This window comes from Manis pentadactyla, chromosome 14 (genome assembly GCF_030020395.1).
Source record: "Manis pentadactyla isolate mManPen7 chromosome 14, mManPen7.hap1, whole genome shotgun sequence".
NCBI classification, from domain to species: domain Eukaryota; kingdom Metazoa; phylum Chordata; class Mammalia; order Pholidota; family Manidae; genus Manis; species Manis pentadactyla.
In genome coordinates this window covers 54,331,266-54,355,880 of record NC_080032.1, presented here as the reverse complement: position 1 = coordinate 54,355,880, position 24,615 = coordinate 54,331,266, and the positions used below count along the sequence as shown (strand labels likewise).

Here is a 24,615-nt window from a genome sequence, read left to right as displayed (position 1 = left end):
ACCCAGTGCCTCATGAAGGGTGTAAGATACAAGCCACAGCCCGGCAGAACCCAAGCGCCCCTCACCCCAGCTCCTGGAGGGAGGAGAGGAGTCGGAGCAGGGAGGGAGAGGGAGCCCAGGACTGCTAAATAGCCAGCCCTAGCCATGTGCACCGTGGACTGCAGACACAGTGCGTGTGTGGGGTGCTGGAAACTAGGGAAACAGTACAGTAGGACCTGTGAACGGGTCCCCGCAGCTAACACACCCAGGACAAAGAAAACCAAGTGATTTTTGAAATTCTTAAAGGGACAGGGACCCACAGCTGTACGGAGGCATCCTGGCACAATCAGCTCAGCAGATGGGAATGCAGGGAACTCCGGGCATCCTAAGCCCCTGGGTGGCAGGGCAGCTCCAAGGCCCCTCATGGCAATAAACAGCCTTGCACCAGTTCCCGCTCTGGCATGACCCCGCCATAGTGGAACAGCTGCCTGAGGCTGGCCATGCCCACACCAACCATGCAAGGAACTTCCTTCACAGCAGCTGTGTAAGAAACAGAGACCCCTTCTGTGCACAGCTTCCCAGCACAAGCTGCTAGGGGTAGCTGTTCTCCCAGGAAAGGAAGGCCACAAACCAGCAAGAAGGGACATTCTCTAAGGTGACACACGTGCCAGCTCCCCACAACTACCTCTATCGCCATGAAAAGGCAGAAGAATTTGATCCAGACCAAAAATCACAGAGAAAACCCCTGAGAAGGAGCTTGGAGAGATAGACATAACCAATCTCCTTGAAAAAGAATTCAAAATAAAGGTCATAACCATGCTGGTGGAGCTTCAGAGGACAAAGTAGGGAGGGAGACTACAGAAATAAAACAGTCTCTGGAAGGACTTAAAAGCAGAATGGATGAAATGCAAGAGGCCATTGATGGAATAGAAACCAGGAAACAGGAACACAGAGCAGCTGATGCACAGAAAGATGAAACAATACTAAGAGAACTGTGTGACCAATCCAAAAGGAACAATATCCATATTATAGGGGTACCAGAAGAAGAAGAGAGAGAAAAAGGGATAGAAAGTGTCTTTGAAGAAATAATTGCTGAGAACTTCCCCAAACTGGGGGAAGAAATAGTCGCTCAGACCACAGAAGTACACAGAACTCCCAACAGAAGGGACCCAAGGAGAACAACACCAAGACACATAATAATGAAAATGGCAAAACTCAAGGACAATGACAGAGTTTTAAAGGCAGCTAGAGAGAGGAAAAAGGTCACCTACAAAGGAAAACCCATCAGGCTATCATCAGACTTCTCAACAGAATCCTTACAGGCCAGAAGAGAATGGCATGATATATTTAATGCAATGAAACAGAAGGGCCCTGAACCAAGAATACTGTAACCAGCATGATTATCATTTAATATGAAGGAGTGATTAAACAATTCCCAGACAAGCAAAAGTTGAGGGAATTTGCCTCCCACAAACCACCTCTACAGGGTATGTTAGAGGGACTGCTCTAGATGGGAGCACTCCTAAGGCTAAATAGATGTCACCAGAGAAAATAAAATCACAGAAAGAAAGCAGACCGAACAAATACTAACTAAAGGCAAAAAATAAAATCAACTACCCACAAAAGCAGTTAAAGGAAACACAAAAGAGCACAGAATAAAACAAAGAACTTATAAAGAATGGAGGAGGAAGAATAAGAAGGAAGAGAAATAAAGAATCACCAGACAGTGTCTATAATAGCTCAATAAGCGAGACAAGTTAGGCAATAAGATACTAAAGAAGCTAACCTTGAACCTTTGGTAACCATGAATCTAAAGCCTGCAATAGCAATAAGTACATATGTTTCGATAATCACCCTAAATGTAAATGGACTGAATGCACCAATCAAAAGACACAGAGTAATAGAATGGATAAAAAAGGAAGACCCATCTATATGCTGCTTACAAGAAACTCACCTCAAACCCAAAGACATGCACAGACTAAAAGTCAAGGGATGGAAAAACATATTTCAGGCAAACAACAGAGAGAAGAAAGCAGGTGTTGCAGTACTAGTATCAGAAAAAATAGACTTCAAAACAAAGAAAGTAACAAGAGATAAAGAAGGACATTACATAATGATAAAGGGCTCAGTCCAACAAGAGGATATAACCATTATAAATATATATGCACCCAACACAGGATCACCAGCATATGTGAAACAAATACTAACAGAACTAAAGGAGGAAATAGAATGCAATGCATTCATTTTAGGAGACTTCAACACACCACGCACTCCAAAGGATAGATCCATCAGACAGAAAATAAGTAAGGACATGGAGACACTGAAAAACACACTAGAACAGATGGACCTATTAGACATCTATAGAACTCTACATCCAAAAGCAACAGGATACACATTCTTCTCAAGTGCACATGGAACATTCTCCAGAATACACCACATACTAGGCCACAAAAAGAGCCTCAGTAAATTCAAAGAGATTGAAATCCTACCAACCAACTTTTCAGACCACAAAGGTATAAAACTAGAAATAAATTGTACAAATAAAACACAAAGGATCACAAACACATGGAAGCTTAACAACATGCTCCTAAATAATCAATGGATCAATGCACAAATTAAAATAGAGATCAAGGAATATATGGAAACAAATGACAACAACAACACAAAGCCCCTACTTCTCTGGGACACAGTGAAAGCAGCCTTAAGAGGAAAGTATATAGCAATCCAGGCATATTTAAAGAAGGAAGAACAATCCCAAATGAATAGTCTAAAGTCACAATTATCAAAACTGTAAAAAGAAGAACAAATGAGCCCTAAAATCAGCAGAAGGAGGGATATAATAAAGATCAGAGAGGAAATAAATAAAATTGAGAAAAATAAAACAATAGAAAAAATCAATGAAACCAAGAGCTGGTTTTTTGAAAAAAATAAACACATTAGATAAGCCTCTAGCCAGACTTTTTAAGAGAAAAAGAGAATCAACACACATCAACAGAATCAGAAACGAGAAAGGAAAAATCACGACGGACCCCATAGAAATACAAAGAATTATTAGAGAATACTATGAAAACCTATATGCTAACAAGCTGGAAAACCTAGAAGAAATGGACAACTTCTTAGAAAAATACAACCTTCCAAGACTGACCAAGGAAGAAACACAAAATCTAAACAAACCAATTACCAGCAACAAAATTGAATCGGTAATCTAAAAACCACCCAGGAACAAAACCCCCAGGCCAGATGGATTTACCTTGGAATTTTATCAGACATAGGGAGAAGACGTAATACCCATTCTCCTTAAAGTTTTTCAAAAAGCAGAAGAGGAGGGAATACGCCCAAACTCATTCTATGAAGCCAACATCACCCTAATAACAAAACCAGGCAAAGACGTCACCAAAAAAGAAAATTACAGACCAATATCCCTGATGAACATAGATGCAAAAATACTCAACAAAATACTAGGAACCGAATTCAAAAATACATCAAAAGGATCATACACCATTACCAATTGGGATTCATTCCAGGGATGCAAGGATGGTACAACATTTGAAAATCCATCAACATCATCCACCACATCAACAGAAAGGACAAAAACCACATGGTCATCTCCATAGATGCTGAAAAAGCATTCGACAACATTCAACATCCATTCATGATAAAAACTCTCAGCAAAATGGGTATAGAGGGCAAGTACCTCAACATAATAAAGGCCATATAGGATAAACCCACAGCCAACATCATACTGAACAGCGAGAAGCTGAAAGCTTTTCCTCTGCGATCGGGAACAAGACAGGGATGCCCACTCTCCCCACTGTTATTTAACATAATACTGGAGGTCCTAGCCATGACAATTAGACAAAACAAAGAAATACAAGGACTCCAGATTGGTAAAGAAGAAGTTAAACTGTCACTATTTGCAGATGACATGATACTGTACATAAAAAACTCGAAAGATTCCACTCCAAAACTACTAGGACTGATACTGGAATTCAGCAAAGTTGCAGGATACAAAATTAACACACAGAAATCTGTGGCTTTCCTATACACTACCAATGAACTAATAGAAAGAGAAATCAGGAAAACAATTTCATTCACAATTGCATCAAAAAGAATAAAATACCTAGGAATAAACCTAGCCAAGGAAGTGAAAGAACTATACCCTGAAAACTATAAGACACTCTTAAGAGAAATTAAAGAGGACACTAGCAAATGGAAACTCATCCCATGCTCTTGGCTAGGAAGGATTAATATCTTCAAAATGGCCATCCTGTCCAAAGCAATATACAGATTTGATGCAATCCCTATCAAATTACCAACAACATTCTTCAACAAACTGCAACAAATAGTTAAAAAATTCATATGGAAACACCAAAGATCCCAAATGGCCAAAGCAATTCTGAGAAGGAAGAATAAAGTTGGGGGGATCTCACTCCCCAACTTCAAGCTCTACAACAAAGCCAGAGTAATCAAGATATTTTGGTACTGGCACAAGAACAGAGCCACAGATCAGTGGAACAGAATAGAGACTCCAAACATTAACCCAAACATATACGGTCAATTAATATACAATAAAGGAGCCATGGACATACAATGGGGAAATGACAGTCTCTTCAACAGATGGTGCTGGCAAAACTGGACAGCTACATGTAAGAGAATGAAACTGGATCACTGTCTAACCCCATACACAAAAGTAAATTTGAAATGGATCAAAGGCCTAATGTGAATCATGAAACCATAGAACTCCTAAGAAAAAACATAGGCAAAAGTCTCTTGGACATAAACATGAGCAACTTCTTCATAAACATATCTCCCCAGGCAAGGAAAACAAAAGTAAAAATGAACAAGTGGGACTATATCAAGCTGAAAAGCTTCTGTACAGCAAAGAACACCATCAATAGAACAAAAAGGTACCCTACAGTATGGAAGAATATATTCATAAATGACAGATCCGATAAAGGGTTAACATCCAAAATATATAAAGAGCTCATGCACCTCAACAAACAAAAAGCAAATAATACAATAAAAAAATGGGCAGAGGAGCTGAACAGACATTTCTCCAAAGAAGAAATTCAGATGGCCAACAGACACATGAAAAGATGCTCCACATCGCTAATCATCAGAGAAATGCAAATTAAAACCACAATGAGATATCACCTCACATCAGTAAGGATCGCCACCATCCAAAAGACAAACAACACATGTTGGCGAGGTTGTGGAGAAAGGGGAACCCTTCTGCACTGCTGGTGGGAATGTAAATTAGTTTCACCCATTGTGGAAAGCAGTAGGGAGGTTCCTCAAAAAGCTCAAAATAGACATACCATTTGACCCAGGTATTCCACTTCTAGGAATTTACCCTAAGAATGCAGCAGCCCAGTTTGAAAAAGACAGATGTACCCCTATGTTTATTGTAGCACTATTTACAATAGCCAAGAAATGGAAGCAACCTAAGTTTCCATCAGTAGATGGATGGATAAAGAAGATGTGGTACATATACACAATGGAATATTATTCAACCATAAGAAGAAAACAAATCCTACCATTTGCAACAACATGGATGGAGCTAGAGGGTATTATGCTCAGTGAAATAAGCCAGGCTGAGAAAGACAAGTACCAAATGATTTCACTCATATGTGGAGTATAAGAACAAAGAAAAAAACTGAAGGAACAAAACAGCAGCAGACTCACAGAATCCAAGAATGGACTAACAGTTACCAAAGGGAAGGGACTGGGGAGGATGGGTGGGAAGGGAGGGACAAGGGGGTCAAAGGGGCATAACTATTAGCATACATAATGTGGGGGGGGCACCAGGAGGGCTGTACAACACAGAGAAGACAAATAGTGATTCTACAGCATCTTACTAAGCTAATAGACAGTGCCTGCAATGGGTTCTGTCGGGGGGACTTGGTGAAGGGGGGAGCCTAGTAAACATAATGTTCTTCATGTAATTGTAGATTAATGATAACAAATAATAATAATAATAATTTTACAAAATAAAAAAAGAAAAGAAAAGAAAATGAAGTATATGAGCATGAATTGCCCAAAGTCATCTGCTTTCTCTCCACATTCCTGTTGCTCTTTCCCTTTCCTGCAAACATCCAACAGAGAAACTCCATGTCAGAACTGTTTCCTGGCCAATGGCCCAGATTGGGCTTGGTCTTACTGTTGTCAGAGAGATCTGTGGAAGGGCCTGCACACAGAGGCTGCAGCACTGACTGTAAGGTGGGCCAGGAGAGGCTGGGGGTGCCCAGAAGACCACCCCTAAGCCCAGGATCTCTGGGCCTCATCCCCAGAGCTAATTCACACACTGGAACATGACTCACTAATCTGATTACCAGGCAGAAAAGTAGGTTTTTTAAAATTTCCTTTTCTCTGCCAAAGAGACACTTGTACTGTTGATTAGTCAGCTGTACACAGGGTGCTCCTCAGTATACAGCATAGTGTGTACCATCCTCCTACCTGAGGAAGTACTGGGTACTCTAGCTCTTCCCTCAAAAGCATGGTCCAGACCAGATTCTCAGAATTCCATGGGTTGCCCCTGGACCTCAGAAATCAAGACTTACCACATGGAGCCTTCATGACAGACCCTAGCCTCCCAGCCCCCACTCCAGGTTCTAAGACTTCCTTGTTTCCCTTTGGGAAGTCTTGGGCCAATAGTATCTGGGACAGTTGCACTATTTCTGTTGGGTAACAGCAGGTACCTGTTGGTTTGTTCTGTAAGCAGTCTTGGGTCCCTCATCCTTGACCTCTTCCTCCAGTCCTGAAAACACTATTTCTTCTTCCTCCTCTTCACTTTCTGCAGAACAGGAATCAAATGCATCTGTGTAATACTCTTCAGCCACAAGAGGGTCTTCTGGGATCTCTGAAATAAAGAATAATCAATCAGGTCCCACCAGTCATTAAAATTATAATGAGGCTAGGATTCCCCATGTTTTCCCAGAGATACATATTGTGGTTCTGCTTACAAGGCTTGCATGGAATGTAGAGATTAATCTTAGCTTCCTGAAAGTATCTAGTTGAATGTAATAAATATTCAACAAAATTAAGCCAGTAGAGTAAAGAAGGGATGACTCTATTTGCAACCACATTTCAAAGATGGAAGAGTAAAACCATGAAAAATAAATGATCTCCTTTGAATCCTTTATATTTGGAGGCATGAATCCTTATTAGAAATAAAGGTACATAGCAGCAAAAGCAGGATGAGATGCCATGGGTGCAGGGCCCTAATACACACCCACATAAAGGTTTTGCAGAGGTAGTTGAGTGGAACTATGTCAACACTATTCCCAGGAATTTCTATTATAAAGAAAATAACAGTGGTAAGAACAAGAAAGATGGATGATATAATAGCAATGGCATTTTAGCAAGCTAAGGAAAATGCTACAATTCTCTTCCAACAGACTTATGAAGGCTTTTGAGATGGAGTTCATGCTGGGTAAGTTTACTCACATGTATACCAAATTTTTAGGTATTTATTATTTACAAAAGGAAAGACCACCTACTTAAGGTGATGGTTACCTAAGTTACTTGATATGATGTTAATACTAACTAAAAATGTAGTTGGTGCTTATAATGATTTCAGCCAAGAAAGGTCCAGAATGAGTCACAAAAACATACACTGATATCGACTCCAATTTGCTAATGGGGGCCTAGAAATAGAGAAATATACTTGGGTAGAGGAGGAAATTACGAAATGATAACCTGCCACATTAAAACAGTGGGCATTTTCATACTACTGAAAGCAATCGAGATTCAATGCAATCTCTATCAAAATACCAATGGCATTTTTCAATGAACTAGAGCAAAGAATCCTAAAATTTGTATGGAATCCCCAAAGACCCTGAATAGCCAAAACAGTCTGAAGAAAGAAAAACAAAAACTGGAGGTATCATGCTCCCTGATTTTAAAATACTCCAAAGCAATAGTAATCAAAACAATATGATACTGGCACAAAAATAGGCACATAGATCAATGGAACAGAATACACAATCCAGAAAGAAAACCATACTTGTATGGTCAATTAATATATGACAAAGGAGGCAAGAATATACAATTGGGAAAGGACAGTCTCTTTAATAACTGGTGTTGGTAAAACTGGACACTATATGCAAAAGAATGGCTAGTATTGAAAGGAAAGAAAAAGAACTAATAAGTATTGGCAAAGATGTGGAGAAAATGGAACCCTCAAGCACTGTTGGTGGGAATGTAAATTGGTGCAGCCACTATGGAAAGCTGTATGGAGGATCCACAAAAATTTAAAAACAGAAAAACTATATGACCCAGCAATTCCACTTCTGGGTATTTACCCAAAGAAAACAGAAGCACTAATCCAAAAAGATATACACACCCCTATTTATTGCAGCACTATTTAGAATGCCAAGATATGGACATAACCTAAGTGTCCACCAATAGATGAATGGATAAAGAAGTTGTGGTACATGTATTCAATGGAATACTACTAAGCCATATAAAAGAATGGAATCTTGCCATTTGCAACAACATGGATTGACTGAGAGGGTATTAGATTGAGTGAATAAGTCAGACAAAGATGAATACCATATGATTTCACTTATACATGGAATATTTTTTTTAAATGAACAAACCGAACAGAAATAGACTCATAAATGTAGAGAATGGACTGGTGGTTGTCATAGGGGAGGGGAGTTGGGGTATGGAAGAAATAGTTGAAGGGGATAAAGAGGTACAAACTTCCAGTTATAAAATAAATAAGTTACAGGGATGAAAAGTATAGCATATATATATATATATATTTATTTACTGCCTTTGCCAATCAGTTAACTCCAACACAGCCTGTTTTCTCTTCTAATCACTGATGTCCAGTTGAGCACCAGATGCACATAAGGGCCATGTTTTATAAAAATGTTTATTCAATCCAAGATGATCACAAGAGAAGTATATGAAAACTAAAGTCTACCAAGAGGACAATTCAGATATCCAGTTTTGCCCTCGAGTAAGGGCATGTGCTTGTTGAATGGTAGACTGAACCATGTGACCTCCGCCTCTCCCTCCCTACTCCCTGAATCTCTCTGTCCCTCACAGTGCTGTCCACTCTACCTCCCAGCTCCCTCTCATTTCCTCTCCCTCGCCCTGAGCCTCTCTGTCATTCATTTACTCACTCATATGCTCTCCCTCCTGCTCTCTGATCATCCCCTCCTCCACCTTCAGGCAAGAATATTTTATTTCAAACTTGACTATGACTCGGTAAGAAATATCATTTACATTGTTGCCTGATACACTGTATCTCTATAGTTGAAACAAAAGTTTCATACATCAACATTTACCCCTACAACACATGACACATTCTAATATTTTGCATTCTATTCATTTTTTTTAAATGAATTTTTAAATTCATTTTTTTTAAAGTTTCAACTTGCTAAACTGATTCTCAACCCACAACTTGAAAACCACTGGTTTAGAATATTGGCTTTGGCATCAAAAAGACCGTACATAAGTCAAGGCTGTAACATCAACTCCATATCGTTAGGCATCATTTAAACTTTCTGCAATTCAGTTTTCTCATCTGTAAAATGGGAGTGATAGTACCCATCTAATTGTTCTGCACATTAAATAGTCAAATGGATGCAAAGCACTGTACACATGGTATGTAGCCAATAAATGTTCATTAACTTACATTTAACATAAAACTGTAGTTTTTCTTTTAATGCTCAAAAATAGGAAGAAATATAATCACAAATATATATATATGTATATATTATATATATATACATATATATATATATATAATAGAATTACTTTTCAAAATCCATATAGCACTCAACTCAAATGGGCAGTAAGAAATCACACCTCTCTGGGCTCCAGAGGGACCCGTAAGCATCTGACCACTATGTTCTCTTCCCATTTTCTTTTTCGTCCACTGGTTCCATCTAGGCTCTCTTTGGGCAGCCTAGAGGGAAACTCTACAATAGGGGTTAACAAACTTGTTCTGTAAAGAGCTGGTAGTACACATTTTAGGTTATACAGTCCTGTCACAACTGCCCGACTCTTTGTAGTCTGAAAGCAGGCATGGACAACACAAACATGAATGACAGTGGCTTTATTTCAGTAAAACTTTATTTATAAAAGCAGGCAGCTGGCTGAATCATACAACACAGACAAACCATCCTCTTGCTAAATATTAAGCTCCACCTCCCATAGCTGGGTCTTCTGCATACAGTCTTAGTCCCTTTCCCTCTCTTTCCAAGGATCCCTACCCAGGAAGCAGAGGAAGCAAAGCAATGATCAGCGACAAAGTGACATCCAACCATGTATGCCTAAGACACGAGATGGACTGGCATGAATTCATCTCCAGTACTTCTTAAGCAAGCACCACTAACTGGGTGTGGCCCAGAAAAGGGCTAATTTTCAAAGGAAAAAGCCAAAAGAAATGCTAAGTCTGCTCAAACTGTGCTTGTTAAGCAGCATGTTTTTCATATGCCTGACAATCTGCACCCTTATTAACTAAGGCCTATTTCTCTTGTCAGTGAGGGAACAGTGGTCTATAATAAATAGCTTCAATTCCCTAGTATGCTGCAGCCAGCCTTTTAACAGATGCACTGAAGCAGCATTCTAGGTCGCTGCTCTGCTGGGTGGGCAGTGACACTGCGTGCATGGAGGAGTCCAGTAATGGCTGCCTGAGCTTGTTGCAAATCCATGCTGGAGAAGAGAAGTGCCCACCCTGTTCCTGGAAAAGGATGCTCCTTCTCAGACCCTTCAATTAAGACCCTGGTAAGTCCCTTCCTATAAGACTTAAGAGAGCATCAGGATCGCCTGTAGGGCTTGTTATCATCCAGATCTCTGGGCCCCACCCAGAGCTGCTGACCCAGAAGGTTTGGGGTGAGTCCTGAGAATGTGCATGTCTGACGCGCTGGTGCCGCTGGTCCAGGGGCCACAATTTGAAAGCCACTGCTCTAGAATGTGACTAGTTCAAATAAAAATACTAGTATAAACTATATAGAAGCACTATAGTAAAATACATAATAATATAATATCTCTCTGCCTTCAAGCCTTTACATGATACAGCCAAAAAAAATGAAGAAATAAACTTCACTTTAGAAGGGCTCAAATTGGGCCATTAATTGTCTCAACTACTGACAATCTCTGTGGAGTTATAGGGGACAGTCATTCCCATTAAATTAATGGGGAAGAACAAAGCTATGAGTGAGCAGTCCGAAGTTACAGCATTTACAGTTTGTAAAAGCACATGTATATCCATTATTCCACTTGATCATTGAGTCCAACAATTATTCATCTGGACTAGAACATTTTTATCTCATTTTTCAGATAATGAGAGTGAGGCTTATTTGACTTAAAAGATAGAAAAACTCAAGTGTAGTCAACCTGATAAATTTCCTTAAAGGAGCTAGGAATACTGGATGCCAGAGGCCCTCCCTCAAACTTAGCCCGAGTGTCACTGCCCTCCATCTCAGATGCACTGGAGACGGGATGTGCCTCAGGATCACCTGGAGGCCTTGCCAAGGCAGCTTCTTGAGCCCCAAGCCAGGATTTCAGATTCAGTAGCCTGAGGTGGGGCCCGCATATGATGCCACTAGTCTGGCGACAGGCTTGGAGAACTATTGCTCTCTTATAGGACCTCCAAGAAAATGACGTACAAGTGCAATTGTTTGATGAGAAGTTCCTGACCCTCTATTATTGCACCAGCTCTTTGAACTTCTACAATGATCAGGAAATGCATTTTTAAAAAGCCAATGAAACAAAAGCTTTGCCTGAAGGCATAACAAGTTTGCTTTAAAAGAACTTGGTTATGTGGAGGGAAAACCTCAGCCTGTGCCCCCACGACCATCCTAAACGATTTTAGCCATCCATATGCCTTGAGCAAATGCATGTAATGAGCTTAGCAGAATGGTTCTCAAAAGGTAGTCCCCAGAAAAGCAGTGACTGTAACACCTGGGATCTTCTTAGAAATGCAAATTGTCAGGCCTTAGAGACCTACTTAACCAAAACTGGGGTGAAGGTGCAACAATTTGCATTTTAACAAGCCCTCCAGGAGACACTGACACACACTTAAATTTGAGAATGACTAATTTATCAGAATGACTGGCACTTAATGTCTGCTCAGATAAAAGGACTCTACTGATCTCCCCAGTAGATAAGCTCCTGGGGGGCAAGACCATGATATCCTGTTCTTGGGATCTCCAACCCACTGTTCAAGGCAGACACTCCAACTTGTTCAATAAATGAATGCCTACAATAAAATAGCCAGAACATACTGAACCAAGGCTATATAATAAGGACAAACTGATTTATTATTATATCTTGATGTGGCCTCTTCAAAGACCATGTTCCGCCATTACAAATTGAGGGTGACAGTTCTCGGAATGACAATAGTTATTATTACACTGACAAGGCAGGTTTCAGAATTTCTTATTTTCCTAAAAAATGGCATTTGTGAGTGTGAAAAAAAGTGACCCTAATTCATTTTTTAAGAAAAACGTTTTAAATAAAGGTATTTTCTCATATGTAGAGGAAATCTATAATATACTACAACATTCTCAAAACAACAGTGTAAATGACAATGCCTTGAGAAGGATTTATATGAAGACACTGTCTGTGCTGAGATGCCTGTTTCCCCTAGGAACTCCGTCTTGTGTAAGGTGGGGACAAATAGTGTTGTCTATTTGGGGAGTGCAGGCAACCTCAGAGAGGACATGCACTTAAGGGCTTAGGATTCTGTCTTTTAAGGCTTTCAAGAATGGAGCAAAAGGTTGTGGGGGTTGTTGGGTGTAGGCTTGACGTGTGATCTCATGATGTCTGTCTCTGGTGAGACACATGTCACCATCCACAGTCAGTCTTCTAGATACTCTGTAAGGTAAACTTGACACAAGGAATTTAATGATCCTGTTCTCCAAGATAGTGGAGACCCTCAAGCACTGGGAACATATTAGGACTGCTTGCCCTGCCTTAAGATAGGTTATTGGCTGATTATCAAAAAATATGTTAAGAATCTTACTGCCCAACTCTCTGGTTTTTAAAATGGAATCTTGGCCTTAAGATGGAGTCCCTCCTGTTCTTACTATGCTATTCATATCTCAGCATTTTCAGGAAAGTTAATCATGATGCCTGTCCCATGTCTCTGCCCTGTCTCATTCAGATAACAAGACGGAAATTGAACCCAAATTACCTAGAGATGTCTGCTGCTTCTGAGATAGACTGCCCCCCATCAGGAGGGGTAATACAGAATTGTGTGCGTAAGAGGAAAAACTGGAAGGTCAGACCAATGTTTCAAATCTGGCCTCTGTTGTTTATTGGCTGTGTGACATAGGGAAAGCTACTTCACTTCTACGGTCAGTTTTCTGATTTATAAAGTGGGTGTAGATGTCCTACCCAAACCTCCTTACCAGAAATGCTCCAAAATATAATTTGCACACTCATCCTCCACCTGCTGTGAGTGTTTGCTGCTATGTTAGTGTGCCAGGGCTGCCACAGCAAAACGCCACAGACTGGGCAGCTTAAACAACAGAAATGTGCTTTCTCACAGTTCTGGAGGCTGTAAGTTCAAGGTCAAGATGTTGTCAGGTTTGGTTTCTCCTTGGCTTGCAAGTGGCTGGCCCTCTGTACTGGTGCCCCGGGTGTTTCTCTGTGTGTCTTTATTTTCTTCTTATAAGGACACCAGTCAGATTGGATTAGAGTCCGCGCTAACAGTCTCATTGGTACTTAATCACCTCTTTAAAGGCTCTATCTTCAAATACAGTCCTATTACGAGGTATCAGGGGTAAGGCTTCATCAAATGAAATCCTAAATTCAGCAATATGAATTTTAGAGGAACACAATTAAGCCCACAACTCCCAACAGAACACAGATGCCCCCTTGTCCAGACAAATGCTCTCAGAAGAAAGAATTCTCTTACCAAGGAAGTTAAGCATCTCCCCTACCCTGGAGTGCAGTTCTGGCCAGTGACAGATGGACTCAAGGTGGAGCTGACTCTGTGTTGTCACTCACACCCCAGAGCTGGTTGCAGGATCAAGCTGTGTCTAGTCTTCTGCTGAGACCACATCCTTACTCAGCGTCCAGACGTATCCCCCACCCAATCCAAGAGCTCCCTGTCAGTAAAACACATGCACCAGAATAACCATCTCAGGCTCTGCTTCTAAGGAATCCAACCAAAGGCTTTTATAATTATACCCTAACATGGCTGTAACACAATTTTATGAAATGTGATACTGTGCAATGAGGTAAACACCCCTTAAGAAAAATAGCTAGATGTCAGCAAGGTCACATTCTTTTATATAATAAACTTAATCCTCTGTTTTTCTAGACAACAGTAACATCCACATCTATGGATACACTTAAGTGGGTCATTTGTTGGATGTCAGTTATATCGTAGACAACCAAATTTTCTATCTCTGGAGGTCTAATCTGCACGCCCTGCTCAAAGGCTTTTTAAAATGCTCTATCTAGCATAGTCTCCAGCACATACATAACAGGTTCTCAATAAATGACCATTATTACTTCTTCAGCTGGTGGAAATGTTAATTTTCTTAGTTCTCATACCGAATCTAAGTATTTAGAAAAATACCTCACAGGAGTGTAGGGGAAGAAAATACGACCCTTCTGCCAGAGACAAGGAGGGTTTTGCCCCTGCTTCAGGAGGGAGGTAGGGAAGGAAAGCAGGTGGGTGGTGGGGGGAAGGCCAGAATGAGCAAGATGGTGGAAGGCCATGTGCTCTGCGGGATGCTGACCTGGTCAGATGCTTGGTAAGGTGGAAAGGCTGGGCTTGCTGTCTGGAGCAGCAGTACTAAGGGAGGCACCTGACTCGGTGTGTGAGAAAGAGAGGGAAGCCTGCACACCAGCTATAAAGACAGCCCCAGACAAGCTGTGGCTCGAGCCAATGGTCTCAGTCCCCAGTCTCCTAGGCACTGGGGTCCAAACTGAAGTCCAGGTTACATAACTACTGGCATGTAAAAGAAGCACTTACACATAAAAGGCCAACACGACAGCAGAACTGGGGACCGCAGTTGTAGGGCAGAGGCGACCAGTCCTTCAGAGAAACAGCCCTGCTCCACCAAGGAGGCCAGCCTTCCGTGAACCCAGCTTCCCACTCTCCCAGGAGCTCAAAGAGTCTGTCTTACCACGGGGCTTACCTTCCCTGATGTTGTTAGAATAAAAGGACTGACTCTGAAACTTTACTGTTTTGGAAAAGGCATGTGACAATTTCTAAATCTCAACATACATTAGATTTAATTTTTCCTTTTCAATTTTAAAAGCCATCTCCCTCCATTACAAACTGTGAAATAGTTTATCAGGATTATAACAGTGAGTCATCAGCTAGGCCTAGGACACAGTTCTCATGCTGTCCCAGTTTCCAGGCAGCCGTAGGACTGCTCTGCGGCCCTCAGAAGTCAGGGCGGGGGCAGGGCACACTGTAGAGCAGGGGTCATTTCCCACAGTGAGTCATCTCCCTGTGTGGGTCCCAAGGGCCCAGCTGGAGGTCTTAGAGAGGCTCTTACTCCATATTCCAAATGGCTGTCGCATCTCTATTTCATTACAGAGAGCCCCCCTCTGGGCCCAGGGGTAGGAACTGTAATTTGCATTCACCATCACACTTAGTGGGGCAGGAGGCTTGCAGTAGAATATTTGCAAAGGATGTTTGAACCAGGCCAAGGTAGAATATGGACAGTCCCCAGGGAAATGAGCACACTCGGCCTCCAGATGCCTTTTGACACCCGGCTCTTGCGGTCATCTCCAGTCTGACACAGGCTGCCACAGGTCTTGCCCAAGGCACTCACCATGTCACTCCCTCCCATCGATGGCTCCCCTATTGCCAATAAAACTTAAGTACAAACTCCTCCATTTGGCAGCCAAGGCCCAGTATCACCTGGTTGCAACCCACTTCCCCAGACCTGCCTTCTCCCACTGTGAAATACAGAAAAGCTGATCACAATAATAGGGACCACCCAAAAGCTTTCTAAGGCCTAACTGTTGAAATTTCATTAACTCTGGGAGTCTCGAAATGGCCACCCTTGAAAACTTAAACTTTTGTCCTCTCTAATGCCATTTGTTAATAAAACCAAGTTAAAGCTAAACAAAGTACACATCACCACATCTCTTCTCCTTTGCTGTCCAGATTCCTGCTCAAGGTCAGAAGACAAGCAAGAAGCTCGCCCTTCCCCTTACTGCTCTTTGGCGCCCAGATGTACACTGCCTCCAACCCACTTTCCTTGGTATCACATACTGTATGTGAGTAGAAGGGCCGCTCTGAAACCCTGTCTTCCTTGCCTGTCTCCCCGAGGATACAAAAACCTTTGTAAGACTTAGGATCCTTGAAACTTTTCTCCTCTCCATAGGAGTTCATGTCTCCATGCTTCTGAGTCCTTGCTCTGGCTCAAATAAAACTGTGTTTATTTCAAGGTTACTTTAATGAATCTTTCACCAACACTACCACTGAATTTGTTAACTCTCAGTTAAAGGTATGCACCAAAAAGGATTCTGTTGGGGTGGCCCTAGGCTGGGTCCTGGCAGCTTTACTTTCCTGACATTTTCCAGATGGCTCTCAGACATACTTTTGGATCAAGACCTTGGCTTTGTGGCCTGGACGCTGCATTTTTCCTTGAAGTCGCCCTTGCTTTCCGACTTCATTCCTTTAAAGAGTTCACCTTCTGTAAGTGCCCTGTCCAATACGGCAGCCACCAGGCACATGTGGCTATTTAAATTAAAATTAATTAAAATGAAATAAAAAGACAAATTGAAGTCCTTAGTAGCACTGGGCACATCTTGAGTGCTTGAACATCAGTGTGAGAAAACTATAGGACATTCCCACCATTGCAGAAAGTCCCACCATAGAGCACCGCCCTGGAGCGCCCTCCCCTGTGTATGCAACCACTCTGGGCTGCAGCTACCAGTGTGATTTAGCCAGGTTCCTCTGAAGCCCTGGAATGTGGGCCACTTCACTTCTCTGACCCTCTGCTCCTCCTCTGGCCAGCACATCTCCACCACGACCAACCCCTGCCCCTGAGAAGGTGGAACCATGTCCCTTGGCAGTCCTCCAACTCTCACAGGCCAGGGCTCAGCAGGGGAGAGGCATGGGCTTCCTCTGCCTGTCCCCCAGACTCACAATCAAACCACCTCCTCTCTGTGATGTCTTTTCCACCCTCTTTCCACAGTGTCTACAGCAGAACTTCAATAGATATCCAGCCTTTGTGCCTCACCCCAGAGGAAGGCAGCTCACGGACCTCTCAGATCCCACAGCAAACAACGTCCTACTGCATAGCAGGGACCAAATGATGATGGTGACACTGACTGTAAGTGGAGCTACATCTCAAGTACAGACAACATGTCTGTAGTCTTGGTGGTGGGATTCAGGGGGGAGAGTGTAGCATTTACTTGGTCTGATATCTTTTAATGCTTTCTCTGTCACACATGAGCTATAGGTTAGTATCAGGATCATGACCTTTTCTAAAATAAACCTGCAAAACTAAGGCTAAAATTTGGCACGTTGATTAGCTCAGCACACGAGGCTGTGAAAATAATTTCCTTAGTCAAAATGCATATTCATGACCCTTTCTGTATGGAGTGCTAAATTAAGTACAGTACAGTGCCTTTTTTGTATATAGGACAGCAAGTTCTGCTGTAAGTGTTTTTCTTTGGTGATATCTATTTGCTAGAATGTACCAACACCAACCCCCCACCACACACACCAGAAATAATCTCTATGATCCATTTGGAAATAGGTCTCCCTCAAGTCTGTGCTTTTATCCAATGTGTCAAGGTGATTCTCCCTTGGGCAAAACTGTAATGGTTCTCTGAACTCTTTTTTCTTGTTTGAAGAACAGAAGCCAAAAAAAGTAGGTAAAATGTTGTCTTTCTCCACAAGATTCAGAGAAAAAAAACACAGAGGGCAGGAAATGTACTCTCTCCAGGGGAGACTGAAAAGGGCCCTGAAGGATTTGGTGCTGATGGGGACAGGAGACATCCATTTCTGTGACTTCAGGCAACTGGCACAAGCTCCCTGGACTTTGGTGTCAGGTTTGTAATGAGCAGACATCTGAACTGATGATTTCAGGTTCTTTTGCTGCTCAAAGTTGAGCTTACAAATTATGGAGTAATGGACTAGACCCGTGTGTGTATAAATCATCCTGAGAATTTGATGAAATGTGAATTCTGACTGGTAGGTCTGGGGTGGGGCCTGAAAGTCTGCACTTCTGACATGCTCAGGATGATGGATATTCTGGTAGTCCACAAACCACACTTTAGGTAGCAACATAATTAACCACTGCTTTCTGCTTCTGGCCACCAAGCATTTGTCCTGAAGTGAGATTACAGCTGGGAGTCTCACAAGCTGAAAGATCTAAAGGGCTATCAAATGAAGCCTCTGCCTGTTCCTCACTTTCCTCTGGCTTATCTCCTCATTAACAGAGGCTCAGTTACATGGGAATGCATTTAGCAATTTGTTTACTGGCAGACAGGACACCTTCTGAGCCAAATAGGATATCCTCCCCAGTAATACCCTGGAGTTATCATTTCGCTTTTCCATCTTCATTCTCTTAGAAAATATTTGTTTCCCACTGGCAGCACCCCTCTGTTAATTGGCCAGGTGGAGGCAGTCAGGAAACTGCTGGAATATACTTGCTGGCATGAAGATGTTCTCAGCTCACCACTGTGAACAGGCAAACTGAATGCAGCAAGACAGCCATTGATCCTGGAAATACAGGGAGATGCGACACCGCACCCAGTAAGCCGGCCGCCCTGCAGAGTTGGGCCGGTGCCCTGACTGCAGAGAGAGGGAGTGTTTGCACTGAAGGTGCAGGGTTAAAAGGCTTAAAATCATTTTCTGTGTCAATCACTAATGTGATGTTTCTAATGGCGGTCCTGTGACCAAGAAAAACACCACATGAACTTATCAAAAAGCTTAATTCAGGAAAAATTAACAAAAAAATCTTCACCGTATCTCTTATAATAGCCAGGAATTATTTCCAACATTTTGAAAAGCTAGGTGTCTTGGGTGGGGTTCCCCAGAAACAGACTCTGAGATGAGGACTTCTGTCAAGTTGTTCATTGGTAATTGTTCCCAGGAAACATCAGTAGGGGGTGGGGACGTGGGTCGGGGAGGGGCCAGGAGCCCCTTAACCTGACTCACACCTCCAATCACTTTTGACTCCAACTCTTTGGATAAACAGTTTCACTTATTAGGTACCATTTACATATCAATTTGATCTAGCCCCACCTTTCTCACCCCAATTCCAAACCCAGATGAATTCTTTGTTTACTCTGCACCACACCCACCCAACTCCAGCACTCCCACACAAAGCTCAGGGCCCCAAGGAGAGTGACTCTGCCTCACCCCGGCTCTGGGCCACCTGGTCTCCCGATCTAGACCAGGCCCTCTAATGCACTGGCTCTCAACCACTCAGCCATGGCATTTATTGAATTCTAACTCATATTTAGCTGATAACATTCCCAAGAGGTGAGCACCCACAGCAGAGAAGGAACAACCTTGAAATCACAGGGTCCAGTGCCCTCTGCCTGTCACTATCCAGCTCCTGTCCCCTCACAGTACACGTGCCTGTGTTCTGTGATCGTTCTCACACAGCACCCGATGAGAAAGCTCAGGGCATGCCTACCGATTTGCGTCAAATTGTTTCCACAAGCAACAGTGCTAAGTCATCCCACCAGAAAGTCAATTTTGCCCTATTTAATAACCAGGGAGAAACTGATGAACTGTACATTTGCATGATAACAGTATTAAAACTTTTTGTTTCAGAAAAGACAAGCCAAATTTCAATAAAGGGAAGGAAACTATCTAGTTAGCAAATTTACTTTCAAATTTACATTTTCCAGTGCTGTTATTGTGCTTACCAACATGTCCAGAACTCAAAGGCAATGGGCAGAAAATGACTTAGTCCAGGAATAGGAAAACTATGGCCTGTGGGCCAGATATGGGCTGCCTGCTTTTGTGAATAAAGTGTTGTCGGAACATAGTCACAGCCCGTATCATCTCTGGCTATCTTCTCTCCGTAATGGCAGAGCTCAGGGATAGATTTGAGTAGCTGTGACAGAGATGGTATAGCCTATGAAGCTTAAAGTACTTACTATCAAGCATTTAAGAAAGTTTGTTGAGCCCTGCTATAGACAATAGCACCTACTGGTTACTCTGGATAAATATAATTCACAAACTGTAGAGCTAGGAGCAGGCCCTCCGTCCAGTCCCTGACTGCTTCCAATACGTCCATCCATAGCAAACTTGGAAATTACGCAACCACCTGAAGATATGCTCTGAAACCCCGCGCCACCAAAGGGCACGTTTCACTCCCACCACAGCAACCAGTGTCTGAGGTTTATTCCATAACAATAAACACTGGAAACCAACCTGTTCTAAAGCACTGATTGCATTTGTTGATGTTACAGCTCTCCAGGGACTATTTTTCTGAAAAGCCGAAGAGTAACACAACGTAATTTATCATACAATTTGCCTCTTACTTGGAGTTGCTCAGTGAGGAAAAGCTGCTGCACCTCACAAATGCTGGAGCCGGGCATTTGGGTGACTGATTTAGAAACTCCCAACTCTTTAGGGGAAATACGTAAGTAAATGAATATACTTCACCACATAATTATCCCTACAGGAGGCCCCTCAAACAATTTCAAGATCTTGCATCCACCTACTTAGCACATAAAATTATGTTGATTAAAGCATAACAGTGCATCATCTCAGTAAGACTGCAGGTTTTATGACCATTACAGTAACGCTGCAATATCTTCTGCTTATTAATGATTTCACCACCATGAAATTCAAATAGAGTAGGGTTTTTGCCTTAGAGCACCCTGTCCATGGAAGGGGATCTTGTTGTTTCATTATCCTTTTTTTCCACTGATTTAAAAATTAGTTAATAGGGCACTACAAGTAGAGAAATTATTCACGGTATGCAGGAATATTTAATGCTGGCTCTTTCAGTGTCTCCCCACGCCTAGAAGAACAGTACTCAGAAGAGTAAGCCAGAGGCCCTGGGGGTCCATGAGACCCCTTCAGGGGAGGCCAAAACCTAGACACTTCCATAACAGCCCTAAGATTTCTTTGCCTTTTTCACCCTCACTTTCTTATAAGTATATAGTGCAGTTTTCCAGATACTATATGACAGCCTCACAATAGTCTAAATGCAAAGGTGATATAAGAATCCACCAGCTGTTTTCTATTAAGTCACTTACTTTTTAAAAATCATAAAAATGTAAAACAATGTCTTCTCAATAAATATTTAAATTTTGGAAAATAGTTATTTTTCATAATATACAACAAAATGGATGAACTTTGAAGACATTACACTAACTGAAATAAGCAAGTCACAAAAATGTAAATGCTGTGCTACTCCATTTATATGAGGTGCCTGATACACCCACATTCATGGCATCAAAGACTGGCATGGTGGTCGCCGAGGCTGGGGAAGGGGAAATGGGAGTTTCTAATTAATGGGCACAACACTGTTACTTATACAGGATGAATAAATTCTAGAGATCTGCTACATAACACTGTACCTATAATCAACAATATACTATTTTGTACACTGAAAAACTTATTGAGATCTCATGTTATTTGTTTTTGCCACCATAAAATAAAATTTAAAAATTTAAATTAAGTAGCACAAACACTAACACACAAATAAATGCAAACAAGGGGTATATGTTCTACCAGATATTCAAATGTAATAGAATACTACAATAACAATTGTTAAGCTAGTGAGAGAATCAAGTCCACTAGTAATGTAAATACAGAAATAGGAATTTCATGTACAAATGTGTATATTCCAATTATATGTGGAGAAATAAACACCTATAAAGCAAAAATAATTTTAATAATAAACATGCTATTTCTGCTAATATGCAATAGGTTTATTACTAATATTTTTAAATTACTTTTTCTGATTCTCAGTTTTATTTTCTGATATGGCATATATCCATAGATATAACCACATAAACAAAAGCTCTTTGGTGTATTGAATAATTTTTAAGAGTGCAAAGATATCCTGAAACCAAAAACTTTCAAAACTGATAGCATAGGGTTTATAGGTTCTAGGTTGTGTCTGCTCTTTTGTACATAATCTCTGAGAACAACTTTCCAAAACAGGTACAATATTCCCCTCCTTATCCATGGGGGATCGTTCCAAGACCCTCAGTGGGCACCTGAAACCACAGTTAGTACCAAACCCTTTATATATATAATATGTTTTTTCCTATACATAAATGCCTATAATAAAGTTTAACTTACAAGTTAGGCACAGTAATAGATTAATAAGAACTAACAAGAGAGCAATAAACTATAATAAATTTATGTGACAGTAGTCTCTCTTTCTCTCTAAATATACACCTTTCTTCTTCTTGTGATGATATGAGATAATTTCATGCCTACATGATGAGATGAAGTGAAGTAAATGACATTAGACATTGTAATGCAGTATTAGGCTCTATCACATCTGACCTTCTGATGATAGGTCAGGAGGATCATCTGCTTTTGTGGCTAACTAAAACCCTGGAAAGTGAAACCATAGATAAGTGAGGAGAATGTGGGCTTCTGGGTCAGGGAAAACTAAAGTCAAATTCTGACTTTGCCTCTTACTAGCTGTGTGACTTTGTGTGAGTCACTTAACCTCTCTGAACCTTAGTCACCTCATCTAACCCGTGGGTGATGTTTTCAAACTATCTCCCCCAAGATATTTCTCAATTTCAAAAGGAAAAATGGTAAGTTTATAAGACACTATGATCTGAAAGAAGATACTGCCTCATGCAAGGGATCAAGGTTAATACCAGCAGTAATAGGGCATGTCAATAGCATGTACTCTACTTGGCATCATGCACTGAGGACACAACACAACATCACGTCTGCGGTCATCTGGCCAGAATACATACTGTTAACCAAACTTTGAGAACACACCAGACCCAGATTAAGAGACATGCTACAGAATAAGTGGCCAGTACATATCAAAAGTGTCAAGTCATAAAAGACATAAGGGAATGCCATAGACTGTAGTAGGCTAAGGAGACACATCAACTAAATACAGTGTGGACTGGACTGGACCCTGGAACAGAAAAGGGACATTAAGGGGGAAATTGGCAAAATTGGAATAATATTTGTGTTTAGTTAATAGTACTGTACCAATGTTACTTTTCTGGCTTTTGATTACTGTACTCTGGCTAAGGTAAGATCGTTAACATTAGGGGAAGCTGAATGAATGGTATGCAGAAACTCACTGTACTTTTTTTTTTTGGTATCATTAATCTACAATTACATGAGGAACATTCTGTTTACTAGACTCCCCCCTTCACCAAGTCCCCCCAACAAACCCCATTAGTCACTGTCCATCAGCATGGTAAGATGCTGTAAAATCACTACTTGTCTTCTCTGTGTTGCACAGACCTCCCCATGCCTGACCCCCACATTACATGCTAATTGTAAGGCCCCCTTTCTTTTTCCCCACCCTCCCCACTCATCCTCCCCACATCATCTCTTTCCCTTTGGTAATTGTTAGTCCTTTCTTGGGTTCTGTGATTCTGCTGCTGTTTTGTTCCTTTGGTTTTTCTTTTGTTCTTATATTCCACATATGAGTGAAATCATTTGGTACTTGTCTTTCTTAGCCTGGCTTATTTCACTGAGCATAATACCCTCTAGCTCCATCCATGTTGTTGCAAATGGTAGGATCTGTTTTCTTCTTATGGCTGAATAACATTCCATTGTGTATATGTACCACATCTTCTTCATCCATTCATCTACTGATGGACACTTAGGTTGCTTCCATTTCTTGGCTATTGTAAATAGTGCTGCGATAAACATAGGGGTGCACCTGTCTTTTTCAAACTGCGCTGCTGCATTCTTAGGGTGAATTCCTAGAAGTGGGATTCCTGGATCAAATGGTATTTCTATTTTGAGCTTTTTGTGGAACCTCCACACTGCTTTCCACAATGGTTGAACTAATTTACATTCCCACCAGCAGTATAGGAGGGTTCCCCTTTCTCCACAACCTTGCCAACATTTGTTGTTGTTTGTCTTTTGGATGATGGCGATCCTTACTGATGTGAGGTGATATCTCATTGTGGTTTTAATTTGCATTTCTCTGATGACAAGCGATGTGGAGCATCTTTTCATGTGTCTGTCGGCCATCTGAATTTCTTCTTTGGAGAACTGTTTGTTCAGCTCCTCTGCCCATTTTTTAATTGGATTGTTCACTTTTTGTTTGTTGAAGTGCATGAACTCTTTATATATTTTGGATGTCAACCCTTTATCAGATCTGTCATTTATCACTGTACTTTTTTTGCAACTTATCTGTAAGCCTAAAATTATTTTGAAAGAAAAAGGTAAAAGATAAATTAATCAAATGGAGGTAACTGTCTTCCTTATAGTAGTGTAGAATTTAGAGATAGGTAAAATGTTTTCCACAGTACCTAGCCTACAAATAGAGGTTATTTTCATGCTTCTGTTCAAACCATTCAATGGCTCCCAATCTTTTTGTGAAAAAAGTTTCTATTTCATAGGCTAACACACTCAAGATCCTATATAGCCCAACTCCAAATTATCTTTAAACTTTAACTACTTTTTTTATTCTGGTAAAATACAAACAACATAAATCTTACCATCCTAACCATTTTTAATGTAGAGCGCTGTGGTATGAAGTGCATTTACACTGT

At 41.2% G+C, this 24,615-nt stretch overlaps 1 protein-coding gene across 1 annotated transcript in view; it reads right to left on the bottom strand.

Annotated features, from left to right (window-relative positions):
• NEK11 (NIMA related kinase 11) overlaps window positions 1-24,615 on the bottom strand; it is a 356,448-nt gene that overhangs the window by 104,982 nt on the left and 226,851 nt on the right. Inside the window, exon 11 of the mRNA XM_036894778.2 lies at window positions 6,678-6,838. Coding sequence (XP_036750673.2) covers window positions 6,678-6,838 — 161 coding nt within the window. The remainder of the gene's footprint in view (window positions 1-6,677; window positions 6,839-24,615) is intronic.